The sequence below is a fragment of the Sphaeramia orbicularis genome, chromosome 9 (assembly GCF_902148855.1).
Source record: "Sphaeramia orbicularis chromosome 9, fSphaOr1.1, whole genome shotgun sequence".
NCBI lineage: Eukaryota > Metazoa > Chordata > Actinopteri > Kurtiformes > Apogonidae > Sphaeramia > Sphaeramia orbicularis.
Window position 1 is genome coordinate 19,039,961 of NC_043965.1, and position 18,596 is coordinate 19,058,556.

The 18,596-nt window shown below is 37.9% G+C and overlaps 1 protein-coding gene across 1 annotated transcript; it reads left to right on the top strand.

The window, feature by feature from the left end:
* Positions 1–1,103: 1,103 nt before the first annotated feature.
* Positions 1,104–18,075, top strand: mapkapk5 (MAPK activated protein kinase 5). The gene is made up of 14 exons (XM_030142663.1): positions 1,104–2,104; positions 3,627–3,700; positions 6,283–6,358; positions 7,405–7,502; positions 7,628–7,736; positions 7,906–7,995; positions 8,388–8,483; positions 8,595–8,675; positions 8,837–9,024; positions 9,450–9,570; positions 9,793–9,923; positions 11,014–11,129; positions 11,584–11,688; positions 14,851–18,075. Exons 1-14 carry the CDS (start codon positions 2,069–2,071, stop codon positions 14,943–14,945), a joined length of 1,416 nt encoding a protein of 471 aa, XP_029998523.1. The 5' UTR covers positions 1,104–2,068; the 3' UTR covers positions 14,946–18,075.
* The last annotated feature ends 521 nt before the right edge of the window (positions 18,076–18,596 follow it).

Consider the following 18,596-nt stretch of genomic DNA (forward strand, 5'->3'; position numbering starts at 1 on the left):
TTCTAATTTCCCCTTCTGACACCAAACGCATATATATTCCCATGACACGTGTTAGCATTCCTTACTGTGTATTGTGTCAGTTTATGTGAATTTATAATATTCCTTGCACTACATTTATGCTGTCCGTTGTTATTTTTTGTATCAATCAGATTAAAGAAAATTACTCGAATGTGAAGACGTATTTGGCCTTTAAAAACCCTTTCCCATTCTAGTATTCTTTGAAATGTTGGTAAATGACAACACTAACGTCGTCAGCTTAGGTCAGTGTCCAAACAAAACCTACATGGAGTTAGTCGTCTACCTAAATATAACATTTTCTCCCCACAAGATATAGGGGCAAAAGAGCAGAGCAGACATCTGAGTTTGAGCAGACATTATGAAGCTTTGACATTAGTTAAAACACGTTCGCACAGCCTCTCTTTAACCACCAGATCAATTTTAGATCCATTTTCAGATAGTCTCATTTGAGACTATTTTTAGCTGCATGATGCTTGAGTGAAATGCCTTCACACTGAGGAGCCAATTTTTTTTTCTTCTTTAAAATACAATCTTAATATGTATTAATAACCGTACATTTATCAAAAACCTTAATTTGTTTGTGTAATACAATGACTAGTCATTAAACAATACAACAAACACAAAAGTCATTTATGATTTTTTTTTTTTAATATTTGAGGAAAAAAAATCATGTTAGCTATATTGTATAAATAATTCTAAAAATAAAAAATAAAAAATTAAGTAATCATATCAATAACATGAATAATAAAACAGTGGCATGCAGATCATTCACAAAAAAGTAAGTTAAAAGACAAGAATATCTAAAATACTTTGATTCAGATTGTTTTAACTCTTCAATCCGCATTGTAAAGGGGGGCCATGGATGGACCCTTACTAGTGTGACCGTGTCAAATGACATGTGGATTCATTACAATCTGTTACGTTAAAAAGAGAATTTTGACAGCGGATGCTTGGTAACTAATGACAATTTCCTACTTATGTATATAAATCTGCATAAACACACACAATCTTAAAATAAAAAAAGAATGTTGACCATTTTTGTCAGGCGTTCTCTACAGACTGCTATTGCGTAATGCCGAGTCGGGTTGTGTATTCCTCTGACAAGAAGCTATAGGATTAGCAAAATAGCGTAGAGATGCGTGTATCTCATCGATCACCGCTGAAAACGTTCTCCTCTGCCTTTTCCATCACTTATACTACTGTTTTATTCAGTGTGACCAATGACAATGGCTTGCGGAAGAATGTTAAAATATGTTACTCTGAGTAGAGCTGGCAAACTAACTTGCCAACTGAGCTAGCTCGCTAACGCGTTAGCAAAGTCGGCTTGACGACATAATAGGTTGCTGTGCGTTTCGGCTTGTGGGAACACGGTGTGCTCATTGTGGTAGGTCAGCCCAGCTCTCGCTGTCTTACTGTCTAATGAAGCTATTGGTCATCTTAGGACAGCGTGTTTCGTCTGCCGCATGGCTCACAGTAGCCTTCAGTGTGTGATCATCTGCCCTGACCATAAGATGGAGTGACATCGGTTTACTTGCTAATGAGCCAGCTAACGGAAATTTAGCCAGTCCCCGGTGTCTTCGCAGCGTTACCAGCGTTGCTCTCATTGCGCTGGCTAAAAATACTTCTTGTCCCATGCTCAGCACCCCTCTAAAGGTGGTGGGCTAGTCCACATAGGATTACTTGTCTTTGTATTTTCTGGTAAACTTGCTCGGAGCCTAGCACTCTACATGGTCACTACCGTGAATTCAAGACGACTAGAAGAGCGAGTCGGACCCCGAGGTTGTGAGCCGAGTTGGCCTGGTAAGAAGCTATACCGCACCGGCTGGGAGACCTCAGGTCTACTCTGTCTAGCGAACCCAACCCCACTGTGGCAAGTCGGTTGCCGAATATCATTCTGCACCAATGGCCTATCTCTGCGTTCACTAAACATATAATAAGCCTTGGTCCTGCCCGGCTTTGCAAGACCTAAACTTGGTAAAGGTCAGACTTTGTTTTCATTGTCAACTGTCTGAGAGGCGAGACAGGCTTAAACTGTCCAGAGCCAAAGACCATGTCGGAGGATAACAACGCAGATAAATTTATCAAGGTAAGTCTAATACTTTAAGGCCAGGCCAGACTAATCACTCTTAGGCATGAAATAAGGAATACATTTAGCATGTTTGCATACAAAAACTTCTAAAATTAGCACTCATCTAATTGTTAGGAGTGATTTTTTCATGAATTGATAACTTACATAGACTGATTTTATTGCTTTTACTTGTTTTGGCTTGGTTCACACAAAGTTATGCCTATTGTCACTAACAATGACGCACGTGCTGAAATTCCTCAAAACATAAGTGAAAAGCAGGGCCATAGATGGACCCATGGTGGTCGCACATGGCATCCTTTGACAAAGAAGAGAAAATATGGTACATGCTTAAGTGTGTTGTGGAAATGTTTTTCTATTCTAGTTTTGTCGCTTGGGAATGAGCTTTGTCTGCTTAAGATTTGACAGTTAGATTAATGTGTAGGTTAACACCATGGACCCTAATTTCTGCACCAGTCCATATTCATTTTCCACATAGTCTCTGAGATTCATTGCCAGTTTGCTCCCCTCAATGCGTCATTGCTTGAGCATCTATGTCAGCAATAAAATGTGATCTCTAGTGACCTGGGATGTTACTTTCACAGCTGAGTTAGCTGTGGTTAATGCTGGGTTGAGTGGGGGGGGGGGGGGGGGGGGGGGGGCAGTACTGAGAATTGGACCACACACTGGGTGGTCAATGGGGCCGTTATCAGGAAGGATTAGTAGCTGGGCTAAATAATCTTGGTTTACACAAACTCTTTAGTATCATAAAGTGGTATACTCATTAAAGTTAGTTCACTAAAAACCTTTTCTGCACAGCCATCCAGCTGAAGAATAGATTCAGCTCGGGAGCAGATCAAAATGTGAGAACAGCCAGTGTATTTAAGGTTGTCTTGCATTTAATGTTTTATTTTGTAACGCTATATACTGTATGTGGTTGGTTTGTGATGATGAACTATAAATCTCACATATGAACAAGCTGGAAGCTAAAAATCTTTTTGATAATAAGCCTAGGGGCCCTCACTGACTGTGAGAGCTGTCAATATTAGGCTTAGTCATAGTTATAAATTATAGCATTACTTAAAAATATTGTGCTGTTATAGTGTAAATGTTCCTCGAGAAAATTTAAAGCACAGTGTTTAGTGGACTCTGTATTGGAGAGTTGTAGCCTAAACAAAAGAGTGTTCTTAACTCAGATGAGTGCTAATGCCATCTCCCATTGTCTCACTTCTTTCCTTCTATCCTTCTTTTATTATCCTTTTGCGGTTGGCAGTGGCCAAGCTCATGTAGATATGCATGTTTTATAACAGCCAGGTGGTTTGTTTTCAAGGTCAGTGCGTGTTAGGGATTAGCACTGTCATGACACTAGAAAGTGATGATGGATAAGATTACAGTTCCTTAAATGCGTACTGGTGTGGTGGCAGTGGGCTGTTGGTTGAATATGGATTTTTTTTTTTTTGTTTTCCTTGCCTGCAGAGCACTAGCAGTAGGCAGACAGACTGTAATTTTATTTGTTAACATGCTTGTTCTCTTTCCTTGACAGGAGACATCCATTCTAGATGAGTACAACATCAACTGGACCCAGAAGTTGGGAGCTGGCATTAGTGGACCTGTCAGGTGTGTGTCTGTGTGAGAGGGTGATAAGAAATACATTGACGCCCAGTGAGGTTTCTATTTTCTCTGTATATTATCCTTTCTGCTATAATTATCTCTTTGTTTCATCAAATTGATGTCATGTTGTTGCTGTCTGCACCACTATCCCATGATACACTTGGATATCGAACATTAAATACTGGAATACTGCCTGTATTTGTGCATTAGTACATGCCTGTTCTGCTGCTACAGAGTGCAGAGGATAGTTGGTGGCAAATTATACATTTTTGGCACACCATCTGCTATGATTTCAGGGGAAATGAATGTTATTTGCTGCTGTTGAGTGGACAAACTTTGTGGCTCCTGCTAAAACTTTCCTACAGATTTCTGCTGTTTGCTGGATATTTCTCCTGTGGTTTCAGTTTGTTTTTCTCTGTGGCATCACTTCAACAATTTCACCTTATCTGTGACACGTTAACAGATATCAAGAATATGTGGGAGCCTGATCCTTGTCACTTGACCAGGCTTAATAGACTACTTGAGCTGCTTATTGTCAACACTCTAGGTTTGCTATTGGAGATGTTTGGCACCTGTGCTATGTTGCTGTTGGTGGTGGCTTAGCTGGCTCACACACAGGCTATGTAACTGCAGCATCCTGGGCTCGAATCCAACACAACACCTTTGTCCTCTGGTCCACAACCCCCTGCTTAAAGTCATTTTGCAGGTTGTCTGTTCCAACTGAGGACACCACAACTTATTGTGGAAAAAGTCTCCCCCACAGAATTTGGCTCACATCCAACAGACTAAACTTTGTGAACATGCAAAACCACTTAGGTTTTTTCAGCTATATCTAGTTTGACTGAATGCTTCTGAAGGCATGAATGATCAATGATAAAACCTAATGTTCTACTGTTTCACTATGCTGACTCTTATTTTTTTTTTTAAAACGCAGAAAAGTGTTTTTGAAATACAGATGGGGAGCAGCAGCAATAGGCTTGAACAGACTGAAGTTGTCTCTTTTGTCTCTTACTAATGAGATGTTCTTCGCTGCTTCTTGAATTCATCAGCCCTCCTCTGTTAACACTGTGGCTGATGCTGGCATCTGTCGTGTGTGTTAGCTCTGTCCAACACACACCCTGTTTTCTGTCTTTAGGCTGTCTATGCATCACCACATTCTTCGCTTATAAACATTGTTAACCTATACTCTTATAGAGGGAACCCTGTCTTCCTTTTTTGTTCCATTTCTGCATATTTACACAGGTAGACTGTGCTGTTTTGTGCATGTGTTGTTAATATAGTACAAGTGTGAATTCACTACTGATTCTAGATAGATACAGATGGTCTCTGATTCCTCTTGCCCAGAAAATAGAGTGAGTTTTCATCTGCGAGTTCTGTGAGATTTCCTAATGTGTTAAGCTTTGGCCTCAAGTGAAATAAAAATTTGACCTGTTAACACTCTGAACACATTCGGAAGCCATGTGATTCATGCTGACACCTCTTACTCAGCCCTTCTATTTTATTTGTGTCTGTATTTCGCTATGATTCATGAGCCTATTGCCTAATAGGAATATTTTGGATTTTCTTATTCACCAACTGCTCATTCTCTCTCTGGCTCATAACACATTCAGTCCTTTACTCACCCAGCCCCCCTTCTGTCCAACTCTGTGATTCATTAGGTTGGTATTGCTTCCCAGTAACTGAACTTTGGCCGAAGCAGAGTGTTTCTTCCAGTAATGCTTTAATAGTGTAAGCTGCGTTTAAGGACCACAGGTTATTGTTTAAAGTGAATATTTTGGTTCTTACACAGACTTTCCAGAAGAGAATATTTGTATCCATATTGCACAGACTGCATTAGGGTATAGAGACAAACTTAACTAAATGTTTAATCTGTTTAACGTTGCTGTGTTAAGATTTAGCAGGACACCCATTTACCAGAAAATGTTAATTCAATTGAATTTTAACCTTCTGATCATGAAAAATACATGATGCTTCTCTGTGCTCATGAAATCAAATGTCATTTTATAAATGTATTTCCAGGAGATTAAGAAGGCCGCCTCAAAATACCAATCATAAAACTACCAGCTAATTCAATATAATTAGATGATAACCTTTAAACCATCATCATGCTGTAACTTTAAACAGAGACATTTCTTGGTCTTGCATAAATGTTATTTCAAATTTGCGTGGTTACATGAAGTGTATTCACAGAACACCTTAAATACTTCCATTTGTTGCAAAGGCCTAGGTTCTTCTATTTCTGTGGCTGTGCAACCTGTACATGACCTCATATGGCTTCAATGAACAGTTGGAACAAGCAGTGGCTGCATACACTGGAAAGTAACTCCACACTTTATTACTACTTTATACTACTGGCTGCATTCCTGGTTATATATTCGATATACAGACAGCGTCATTAACTAATAACTTGGATAAGCCTGAAATGTCTCTGCAAAGAGTAATTGTTTGGTAACAGAAACCCCTGAAAGTAAGAAAATCCTCACCAGACAGGGCTTTCCTATTGATTCTGTGTAAATATGATCAGAGCCGCAGATGATGTTATCATTTTGAGCGAGATGTGTGTTGACTGATGTTTTGTTCTTGTTCAGAGTCTGTGTGAAGAAGTCAACTCAGGAACGCCTGGCCCTGAAGATCCTCATCGATCGTCCCAAGGCCAGAAATGAGGTTAGAGAAAACATGTTCATGGTTTTGATTAATGCACAGGGTTTGTTGACTTTGGCCATGTCTCTACACTTCGCTCTGTCTGCCTGTTTGTTGTCCATCTTTATTAATGTGTCAGCCAGTCTCTTGTGGTGTTTCTCTCTGTATGAATTGCTGTTTGTTTTTTTTGCCCTTAACATTGCCTTACTTTAGCACGTCTAGTAGCCTCTCCATGTCATTAGCAGCCGTCTGTTTTGATCAAGCAGCTTATGCAGCAGTTAAGCAGTGAGACATGCAGTCAAAACAAGCAGCAGACTTGCTTCACCCAAGCAGCTAAACTGTGAAAGCTGTCACTGTCAGCTGAAAACACAGATTCTTACCACCACATTGTATCCCTGCAGGCTCATTAGTCTTTTTTTTTTTTTTTTTTTTTTTCAAATAAAGGTGTGTCTTATATGTATACCACATTTGTTAACATAGACTTGCTCATTTGTGGATTGGGAAAATAATTACATAGTTTTCATTTTGGGTTAACAGCTTTCATGCATTCATTTTCTCAGCTTGTTCAGTGCATGTTATAATATGCTCATTATCAAATTGGCAGTCTGTTAAGGAGTTACAAGAAGCCTACATAGTATTCACAGCATTTTTTAGTTTCAGACTTGTATAGCCAATTAATCTTATTAGCAGTCTGTCAAATCAAGTGCTTTTTACCTCACAGTTTAAGAAAAAGTACTGTTTTAATATCTATTGTTGCATCAGTACACAGTGGGCAACTGCATCAACAACAAAATACCTTAATTATTTTTTTTTCTTTTAAGTCTGTTTTTGGCCTGTAAATAAGTTGTTCTGTTGGCAGGTTTTTAAATCTTGGCATCTGCTCTATACTGACATGCAACAGCAAAGTGAAATAATGATACAATCTGTATGTTTAATATTGTTTTTGCTATAGTTTCAAGTTTTAGATGCTCTATTGGACTAGAATTATATTAAGAATAGACTGTTTTACATTAGCATGTTGCATGTTTCAGTGGCGTTTATTCACACTGATTGTTGCTCTCCCCCCGTAGGTTCGTCTCCATATGATGTGTGCCAACCACCCAAACATTGTGCAAATCCTGGAGGTTTATGCCAACAGTGTCCAATTCCCTCATGAGTCCAGTCCAAGGTAAAAAGCTTTGTGTGTTGGCATACAAATCTGTACAGCCCCTCGAATTTCTTTTTAGAAATTCATCTTCTTTCTTGTGCTGTTTCTTCTGAACTTCCACATCCCCTTCATTTTTTTTTCTACAGAGCAAGGCTCCTTATAGTCATGGAGATGATGGAGGGGGGTGAACTGTTCCACAGAATTAGCCAGCACAGGCATTTTACTGAAAAGATGGCCAGTCAGGTCACGAAGCAGGTAAGTTAACACACACACACTGATATATACATATAGGATTGACTGTAGTTCAGCAGGGACACACAGGGTCAAAAGAGGCAACACACACCAGCTCCAAACAAGCACTTAAAAGATGCTTTGACTCTCAAACACGCAGCAGTCTAAACCACATGTGTCCTCCCTCCCATAGATCAGTCAAGCCTTGGAACACTGTCACTCTTTAAATATTGCACATCGTGACCTGAAGCCGGAGAACCTGCTCTTCAAGGACAACTCCCTGGTAAGTAGCTGGAGCCTCTCAGAGAGTAAACATATACATCTAAATACTGCTGTTTCATCCTGCACACACTGAACTCTACTCCCATTAGTATCATGATTGGTGCCACTGCTAATTTAATTAAACTCTCAACATACCTATAAACTACAGATGAAAGGAAATGTTGCTGGATTGAGCACTTTATTTTTCAGGCACTGGAAGAAGGAAAGAGTGCTTGTATTTGGCAGAGTTGGGCATAGATCATTTAGATTATGTACTGAGCCGTATTTCAAAATCAATCCTCTCTGCAACAAACTTGAATGTATTCCTGTTCAGAAAATAAGATGCCACTGAAGTATGTTTGTGTGCTCAGTCTACATTATGCCTCTCTCTGATGTGTTTTCTCTGCTCTGCAGGATGCTCCTGTGAAGCTGTGTGACTTTGGCTTTGCCAAAATTGATCAAGGAGACTTGATGACCCCTCAGTTCACCCCTTACTACGTAGCACCTCAGGTAAACAGCCAGCCAGCTCATTAAACATTCATGTTTACTCCTTGTTCATTAACATCATAGAACATTGCAGCAACTATACTTTAATGATGTATTTTCTTCTGATGTTTTCAGGTACTTGAGGCTCAAAGAAGACACCAGAAAGAAAAGTCTGGAATCATACCTACCTCACCCACCCCTTATACCTATAACAAGGTGAGACTTTAATCCTATGATTCTCTTTACATGCATCGCAACGTCAGTTTCTTAAATTAAATTTGGTGTTCAAGTCTGTGCAAAGGTAACCTTTAAGCATCTCCTCTACATGATGCAAATCTCTTTTCTTTTTTGCCTCATCCATCACCGTCCTTCACCAGAGCTGTGACTTGTGGTCCCTCGGTGTGATCATTTACGTGATGCTGTGTGGCTATCCTCCGTTCTACTCTAAGCACCACAGTCGCACCATCCCAAAGGACATGAGGAAGAAAATTATGACCGGCAGTTTCGACTTTCCTGAAGATGAGTGGAGCCAGATCTCTGAGATGGCGAAGGACATCGTACGCAAGTAAGTCTTTGTCCTTTTTCCTGTCTGCTGACTCACATTAAGTACACTTTAATGAATTTGTTAAAAAGTTTACTTTTAGACATGCCAGTTTGGAAATTAATAGATTAATTGGTTTGTTTAGACTTTCAAAACAGATTGTGGTTGTTGTTTTCTGGTGTTAACGTAGAGATGGAAAAGCCTATTGATTCTTTTTGATCAGTTTATTTTGGTGCTGTTTTTTTAAGTTACTTACTAAAATGTGTTTCCATGTTGTTTTATTAACTGCTATGCGTCTTATATTTTATTCCCATCTGTTATGCCAGTATATTATCCTCCTTTTTGTATATATTGTCACTTTCATTCATTCCATTCCTCTGTCATCCCCGCTCATTCATTTTTCTTCTGTCCTGTAATCGGTGTTGCCTCTACTCATCTGTTCTCTACAGGCTGCTGAAGGTGAAGCCAGAGGAGAGGCTGACTATTGAGGGAGTCTTGGCTCACCCCTGGCTCAACTGCACAGAGGCCCTCGACAACGTACTGCCCTCTGCCCAGATGATGATGGATAAGGTAGCTGGAAAGTTAAAGACACAGCTTGTCCCTTCTGTTTTTTTTTTCCAATGTGCTTTTCTAAAGTCGCATTCATTTGTGATGGAGTCACACTGCTGTTCCTGCACAAATACATCACTTGTGACTATAAAGGAGAGTTGTATTATAACAAGTTGACCTCCTGTCTTGTTTTGTTATTTATTGTTTTGGTTTTTTCCTGTTCTTTTTCCTTGCTACCTTCAGGCTGTAGTTGCTGGTATCCAACAGGCCCATGCAGAGCAGTTGGCCAACATGAGGATACAGGATCTAAATGTCAGCCTGAAGCCACTAAACTCTGTCAACAACCCAATCCTCAGGAAACGGAAACTACTAGGGTATGACCCCTTGCTATCTAAAAAAACAAAACAAAAAATCAGGTTTTAATACTTTGTATCTGGGAAAACTGCTGGCATGTAAAAACAAGTTTCCATATTTTGAAGTGGATTTCAAAACTATGGTTCCAAAGGAATCAGAGTTCATGAGCATAAACTATTGTTACTGGTCTGATCTTTCACTTTAGTATGGGTTTAGTGAGTGGGTTATTTTGGACAGCATTACTCTCATTCTCATGCTTAGGCCTCTAATGCATCAGTCTGTAGTGGAGGTTGATCGGATGATCGTTCATACTGGGGAAAATGTGATGGCACATTAACCCAATGATATAAACCCCGTCAGAAATGAATAATTTTAGAGTCCAAAACTTAAAATGAACATCTAAATCAAAGTAATAAATACATGAATACTTAAGCACAAAGTAATTAATCCGTGTAGGGGTTTTCCGGTCCATTATAAGCCTTTCGTGCAGGACTAAAGCCATTTTGGACAAACCTAGGCCAAATAAATGCAAAATTAATGGGCTGAGCATGAAAACTAACTGAACCAATTCTCCACATCTAATGATTGTAGTTGGTTCCCAGTGGACGACTTCATTCTCATTAAGCATCTTTGGTGATGTTTATTTATTATGTGCTCTAGCTTTTCCATATTGTTACTCACACATATGGTAATGATATTGGTAAGCTGTGTGAAAGTCTTCCCCAAATTTAGGGAAACTGCTGTTATGAATATAAATGACTTTTGACATAAGAACAATAAATCTTAACAGTTTTATATCAGAAATATTTATATAGTGGAAAATAAGATGGGGAAGAACTTCCTTTGAAAATTTGTAAATGCTACTACCATCATCAGAATCCAGATAGCACTGAAAACCTAGTGAAACCTATGCATAATTTCTTCCAATATTACAAATCCCTGTTTTGAGTCCAGTGTTATCCATTCAGCATTATCTGAGCCAAATTCTGCAAATACTCAGTTTGTAAAATGTCCCATCAGCGCAGATATCTCTAGTCTCTGCTCTAATGTTGCATATCTACTGTAAGTTCTTGTATTTGATAAAGAAATGTTTTTGTGTCCATTTTACAGCCCCAAACCCAGTGATGGCTTCTTCATTCACGACCCAGAGAACGGAGGGGAAGACTCCAACGTAGCACTGGAAAAATTACGGGATGTCATTGCGCAATGTATCTTACCACAAGCTGGTTAGTAAAATCATTGTGATATCACATGAAAGCTGGCATTTGATCATGTTTATAATGTAGACCAAAACTGACTGCCATTATTGCTCTATATTGTAACATAAACAGAGAAATTTGCTGTTAGTGGCAGCAATAACAGTGCAAACCAGCAAAGCCAACTGTCAGTCATCTCTATTTAACATAAAAACATTTTGTGTGAAGATGAAAACTGTCAGTGCGCACAGGAAACTGCTGTTTAATTGTTTATAATGACAGATACCTGACTTACTGAATTTACACTGGCAGCTGTAACGCTTAGATAACCCCGTAGTTTTAGCACACGGCGACATATGAACACCGATGTATTATATATCTGCAAAATGAGGTTTGTGTTGAATGCTGCGTTTCTGCCAAAGATAATTGGCTTCAACAAAGAGACGGAGCAGCTTGTGAAGTGAATATTTGTGTGTGTGCGCAGGAGAAAACGAGGATGAGAAGCTGAACGAGGTGATGTATGAAGCCTGGAGGTTCAACAGGGACTGTAAACTGCTGAGAGACGGTCTGCAGGGACTCAGCTGGGACGGTCGGTGTTAAGTAGTTTTTAATCTTCATCGCATTTATATGTTCATACTCAGCTGTCTCTAGTTACCAGTTCAAATAAATTATTTTTATATGTATGTAACTGAGGCACAAGTGGTTGTTTATTACAGGAAGAGCTTTTGTTATGTTCCTTTTGTTATTTAGTGGTGCTTTTTACCATTATTACCATATTTATGTATAATGCCTCCCTATACTTTCAAGTTTAATAACGAATACAAGGCAGTGAATGGCCTGATGGGAAAATTATATCTCATCATAAGCAAACATTCACATTGTTTAACATTATTTAAAAGCTAAAGGGGTTATATGTAGTATTAATATTCCAAACTTTTAACACCAGCAGAAAGTGTTGTACCTTAATGCACCAGCCACCAACTAATGTTGCACAGACTGTATCACTCACTGAATAAAGTAAAAAGGTCATTGATTACACACATATGGATTATGGGATCATTAACTTTTATTTCTTCAAACAAAAACTCATTGTCAGTCATTTTGACAGTCGGCCAAAATAACACTGCATCTTATAATCTTCACGTGCCGCATCCCCTAATAGTTTACATTATAGCTGTGTTAGCTTAGCTCTGTTTTCAGACCGAAAACACATAGTAAAACCACAAACCACCTCTGTTTTGTGTATGGTTTGTGTTGTCAGTAGCTGTACTAAAGATCCATTTGGAATCGTCCAAACATGGTCAGAACAGTCTCAGCTTACTTTGAACTGTGGCTCAACACAAACAGTGACCTTAGTAAACATAATAACTTTATACCTTCATAAGCCTCTTAAGCAAACTGACCTGTGAAGAAGAAGAAACGCTGTGATTTCATCATTAAATTCCATTCTTTTACTTTTGAGCTGTGTCCAGTGGTGAAAATGACAGCGCTGCTTGTATGTGTAGGTTCTTGCCCAGGTCATTATTATTATTATTATTATTATTATTATTATTTAGTATTATTATTATTTAAGTATTATTTTTATTTATTTATTTATTTATTAATAATAATAATAATAATAATAATAATAATATTATTATTATTATTATTATTATTATTATTATTATTATTATAGGTTTTAACACAATTTTAAACAACATTCCCAAACCTTTTCAACTAACAAGCTTCCACACCTGGACTCACCTGAAAGCAACCCCCCCTCGCAAGATTTAGACAGTGATCCAACCCCTCGTCAACAACCCTGAGAGCACTTTCACACTGCGTACCGCAGCAAAACTCACACACAATACCCACCAACAACCCTGACCCCCCAGGCCCACACCCTCTCTACGACCCTAACACTTAAAATCATTAGCATATGTATTGACACCTACACAGACCACTTCCCCCACAGGTTTTAAAGTCTAGTTTCCCCCACCACTTAGAACTGAAGAAGGCTCTTGGATGAGAGAAAAACATTTTCATAAGAACAAAACCAGTCCAGTTGAACCTAGAAGAACTACCAAGAAAGACACTAATGCTTCTTTTTTTTTATTACATTGTCACTTTCTTTGGTTCTGCATCTCATCATCTTCAACCCTTTGGCGTTGGTTTGCATTCGAGGCTGCTGTGATCCACTTCACTGGTCACATAAACTCACAGGGACACACAGACTCATGGCTGCGAATAAATTGAGTGTACACCTCTGCAGTGCAGTACATCAATATTTTTGTTACATCAGAGCACTTTATTCTAAATACAACTGGATGTATCTTAAAAGTACTGTGAACAGGTAATTTTAGGATGGATTAAGTCATTTTCTGTTGACACGTAGAGATGACAAATATCCACTCTAACATTCACATGGGTGATTTACAGTGATCAATTAGTCGCTCGAGGTGCATGTCTTTGGATAGTGGGAGGAAGCTGGAGTACTTAGAGAGAACCCACGTAAACATCAGAACAATGTGGACTTAGTACTGTCAGGATCTGATATGACCACTATGCCTCACTTTTAATAATATAAAAAAGAAATACTACATATAACCCCTTTAATACAATGGAACTAAAACAGATATACAGTAGTGTGCAAAAGTCTTATGCTACCTTTAGCTTTGCTGTTTCTGCAGGGTTGAAATGAGTGTACGTATTTGGTTCTCATTCTCTTTTCTTCAGATACAACAAGGAAATACAGGGAATATTTGCAAAGACACAAAAAACTGACCTAAACAGGTTCTAAAGGTTAATGCGCCTGTTTAGTTTGACCCCTGACTCCATGACAAGAGGCAGAACAATTAGAAACATCAGACGTGTTGAATTAAATCTGGTATAAAACCTTATAAAATTAATGCAATAAATCTCATATTGTCTGAACAAAAGGGTTAAAGATATGTTAACCCGTAAGGAGCCAGTTTGACTTCTGTGGCAGTTCCCAAATGAATTTTTCTCTATTTTTAACCTTTCCTATGTGATTTATCACCATTTATTATAATATCCTCTGAATTTTGAATTTTTTTCCGGTGAAAATCATCTGTTTTCTTATGTTTAACTGACTGATCATGTAGATGTTCATGAAAGCGCAGAGTAAAGTCAAAAGCAGAAAAAAACTGAAGAAAAAGTGATTTTCTCAGTAAAATCTCTAATTAACTGAACATAAATCCAGTGTCTCCATTTACTGCCGTTTATCCGACTCCATGGGTTTTACTGGGTAATCAATGTTGTAGAAGATGACGGTGTTTCCACAGTAACTACGGAGCCTCTGAACGTCCAAATGGGTCATATCTGATGACCATGAAAAAAAGATAAACTTTATTTTACACCAATTATTTATATGGATTGATAGAATTAGTGGATCAACAGTTTAGATCAGTAGATGTGTTGGTCTTTATGGATTAGATGCAAAGGAGGGTCACAAAAATACTACCTTTTTGGTTTATACAAGTTTTTTTTTTTTTCTGTGAAATTTTTGTTTTAATTGCTGTACATTCATATATATCCAGATTGTATCTTAATACAAAGACTGAGAAATGCTCATATATTGTCCTTAGAACTTCATTAAACCAACAAACCTAATGTTGGCCCAAGACTTTTGCACAGAACTGTATTTTTCCAGTTGAAATCAATACTCACGTAGTTAATTGTGTATAGATTTAGTTGTTAATTAAATTGTTCCGAGTCAAGATTTTAATCACCTGCTTTTTATTTGTTGCAGGTCGAGCGTTTTCCGATAAAGTTGACCGCTTGAAGTTGGCCGAAATAGTCAAACAGGCCATTGAAGAAAAGACAAACCTCCAAGAATCTCATTAGCGAGCGCTGTCTTTCTGTCTTCTTTTTTATATTGTTTATTATGACCCTTTTTAACCCATATCTGTAAAAAAAAAAAAAAAGGCTTTTTTTATGTAGAAGAAAAATTATGCGCTGATTTTTTTTTTTCTTTTTTTTCATGAATTCACTTGCAAGACCTGTTGTACAGCTGTGAATATATTTCAACAGAGGACTCATTGGTACTATAATTTTTTTTTACGGACACTTGCAAAGAACATGGAAAAAAAAACCTATATTTTGCAAAAAAAAAAGAAGAAAAAAGACAAAAGAAGACAAAATAATCAGTGCAGGAAATTATTTTCTGGGAGGGAATTTTTATTAGCTGCTCATCCAAGGTGTCATATTTTATCCCAGTAATTTCATTTTATTCTATTCTATTTTCTTTTTAACGTCATAAGATTGTTATTTATTTAAACAAAAGAGTTCCATTATTTTATATCTTTCTTGTAGCCTGGCAGCGGGCTCTAAAGCTGAGAGAAGCTGTCGACTTTGTGACTTAGTTCTTCCATACACTCTGTGAATCTCAAACTGTGTATAAATTATATGAATCTTTACTTTTTATGTAACTTCCTTTCGATCTTTGGCTGTTTTTGAAGAGGTCGGGGGAAGACTGAAATGGAGTTTTTCTTTTTATAAATTGTCATAAAACAGACAAGTGCAGCCCAAATTTTTTCACTCACGCTGGTAAGAAGGGGCACTAAATGGATCTCAGCAGTTTGGACGGCTGTAAACTCTACAGCTGATTTTCTTTGACTGATTTGGATCCATGCGTTTTCCCAAGGATTGTAGCTCAAAGTTCATGTTTTTTTTTTTTACTTTTTCTAAAGCTTTAATTGTTTCTCTTGCAAGGATAGGAGTTAAGACCATCATATTTTTGACCTTAGGTTAAAGAACCTGACCTATTGAAACTCAGCTGGATCTAAAAACATGTCACAGACTCATGTTCGACTCAAGGTGATACTGTGTATCCACTTCTGAATTCTGTGCCTGACAAGTGAAATGAAGTGAATCATATATGTTTGAAACGGCTGTATATGTGTTTGTGCTGTGATTTTATTTATTTATTTTTTTTGAATGGTCTTAAGTTAAAGTCTGAAATCAGTCTATCTGCTTTAACGTAAAATGGTTGCACCTGAAAATCAGATCTAAATTCAAGAACGCTCAATAGTACATGAGCCAACAACAGAAACGCAATGAACCGTTTTTATTTTTTCATGTCGGAAAGGATCAGAAGGAAGGTTATCTGTAAGAATTTCAGCCTCAACGAACTTGCTGTTCTACTGAATGTGCAATAGGGCAATAAACGTGTTCTTCATAGTGCATGCATATAAATGGTAGTGATAGTATGTAGCAGTGCATCAGTATTACTGTCCAGCACAGACCTTCACTGCTTTATTTCAACAGATCCAGTCAGAGAATCGTCTGAATACCAGCAAATGCTTCTCCTCTTCTTCCTGTTCACTATCTGCTGCAGTGTTCTGCTCAAGTTCTATTTAATTTCTCCAGAGTGGTTGAAAGAAGGGATTTGTGTTCAGGTGTGCGGCTGCTACAAGTGCATGTTCTTGTCCAGTGCTTGCAGGGCTAATTTTTGCTCAGTTAATTAAAAGAAATCCTCCTAAGTTTGTTATAAAACACTTTTTTGATGAAGTCTTAGTTTGTATGGAAGTAGAAAAAGCTTTTTTTTTTTTTTTTTTTTTTCTGTGAACTATTTTTATTCCCGTATTAACATTGAATTTTTTGACCAGAAACTGGTGCAATGTACTGTAGGTAAACTGATCTTTTTTCATATCTATTACAGCTGACTTAAGGGGGTAAAAGTTTTAGACTGAAAACAAGTCATGAAGGCAATGATTGGCTCCTAACATCTGTCTTTTGTCTGCTTTGAGCAAAACTAACCCAGACGATGTTTTACTATTCAGAAGAACCATAGCATGTGTATTAAAGGCCTTATTAGTCCGTGGCTTCGTTCTATGCTCAGATGTGCCTTGTTGTTCATCCTCTTCTGCTCTTATAAGTGCAAATTCTAATATGACAGAGAATCTCAGAATTAGTATGGATTATTGATTAGCGGTTGTCTTTTTGGCTTGTTTTCTGGTCATGAAATGAAGGGTTTTGATGGTCTGTCAACAGTTTGTTATAAAATGCCTCTTGCATCCTGTTTTGATAAAACAGACAAAACATATTGGCTAATGTCTTCAGCTCAGCCATTAGTTCATTCCTACTGAATTAATTTGTGTTTTTGTTAAGTTTCAATTTGAACATTTTTGTTTCTGAAACCATTTTTTTTTTTTTTTTAAATAGTGTTTGAGAATCAGCAGATCTCACTAAAGTGGAACCTAATGCTGCCATTTTGGATGTGTGACTGTATGAAATGAATTGATCTATATGTGTGCTTGTCCTCATGTCTTTTTCAGTGATTATCTTATTTGTATTTATGGAGACCTGTCGATAAATCAGAGCTGCTTCCATTGTTCTGTTTTCATCCACAGAAAACTAATTTATATCCTTGCCTGACATTATAATGAAGAGCAGTGGGCTAACTCGCATTATGCACTGTAAAATCGAAGTACCTGAAGGGATTACAGTCATGCTCAGACATTTAGCTTCAGTTTGACCCAGTTTTCAATGAAAATCAAAACATTTTCAAGATGCTACCTCTTTCTCCTGCATCCTCAGCTCCTCTAATATGGATATTACCTAAGATATTTCCTTTTTCATACCAAAATGACCCAAACAAAACACAATAGGTGTTTATTCAGCTCTTGCACACTCATTAAATACCTGTTGCTTCTATTTCTTACCCTGATCTGCTGTATGTACACGAATCAAGTACAGACAAGTGGATTTCACTCTAAGTAGCTATCCTTGCTTCAATCAGGATCAAGTTATGAGGAAAGGAAATCATTTCAACATACAGCGCCTTTTTCTCTGCTTAACCAATGCGTGTGTTGTTTTTTTTCTCTGGTCTGGCAGTTATGTAGCATGTACCTGAATCCCTCATCAAAGACTGGCTGTGTTTCTGTCAACAATGTCTATTTTTGCCCTTTCTGCCTTTTTTTGGAATGTCATCAACATGCTGACTTTGTAATAAACAAAATATTTGACTTTTGAAGGCTTTTCTCTTGTGTGTTGACTTGTATTCCTGCTTACATCAATCTGAAGACCACAGTGTTGTTGTCATAGTAATATATATGAGGCTAAAACCCACTGATTGGATCACCTTTAGCTGTGATTATAAGATGCGTTCATCATGGCATCATTTATGCCGTGCAATGTCACCATAAATATCCTTATGTATTTCCATCCAAACTCCAATTCACTGAAGATCTGAACTGGACCAAAAGCAACCCCAGAGGCTTGTACTATAGGTGCTAGGTATGATGGGTAATGACTCCATCTACCTCTCTTCTTACCCTGATTTGACCATCACTGTGGAACAGGGTCAATGTGGACTCATCAGACCACACGAAACAGTTCAATCTTTATGCTCTCTATCAAACTGATGGTTGTTTGAGAAAAGAGAAGCTACTCACTGGAAGAATTTTGCAGATGAAACATGCTGTGCAGTTATTATCCAGTGGTAGTTAAGGTTAAATCCACGTACCTACTTTTTACTGGCCAGGCTGTGGATGT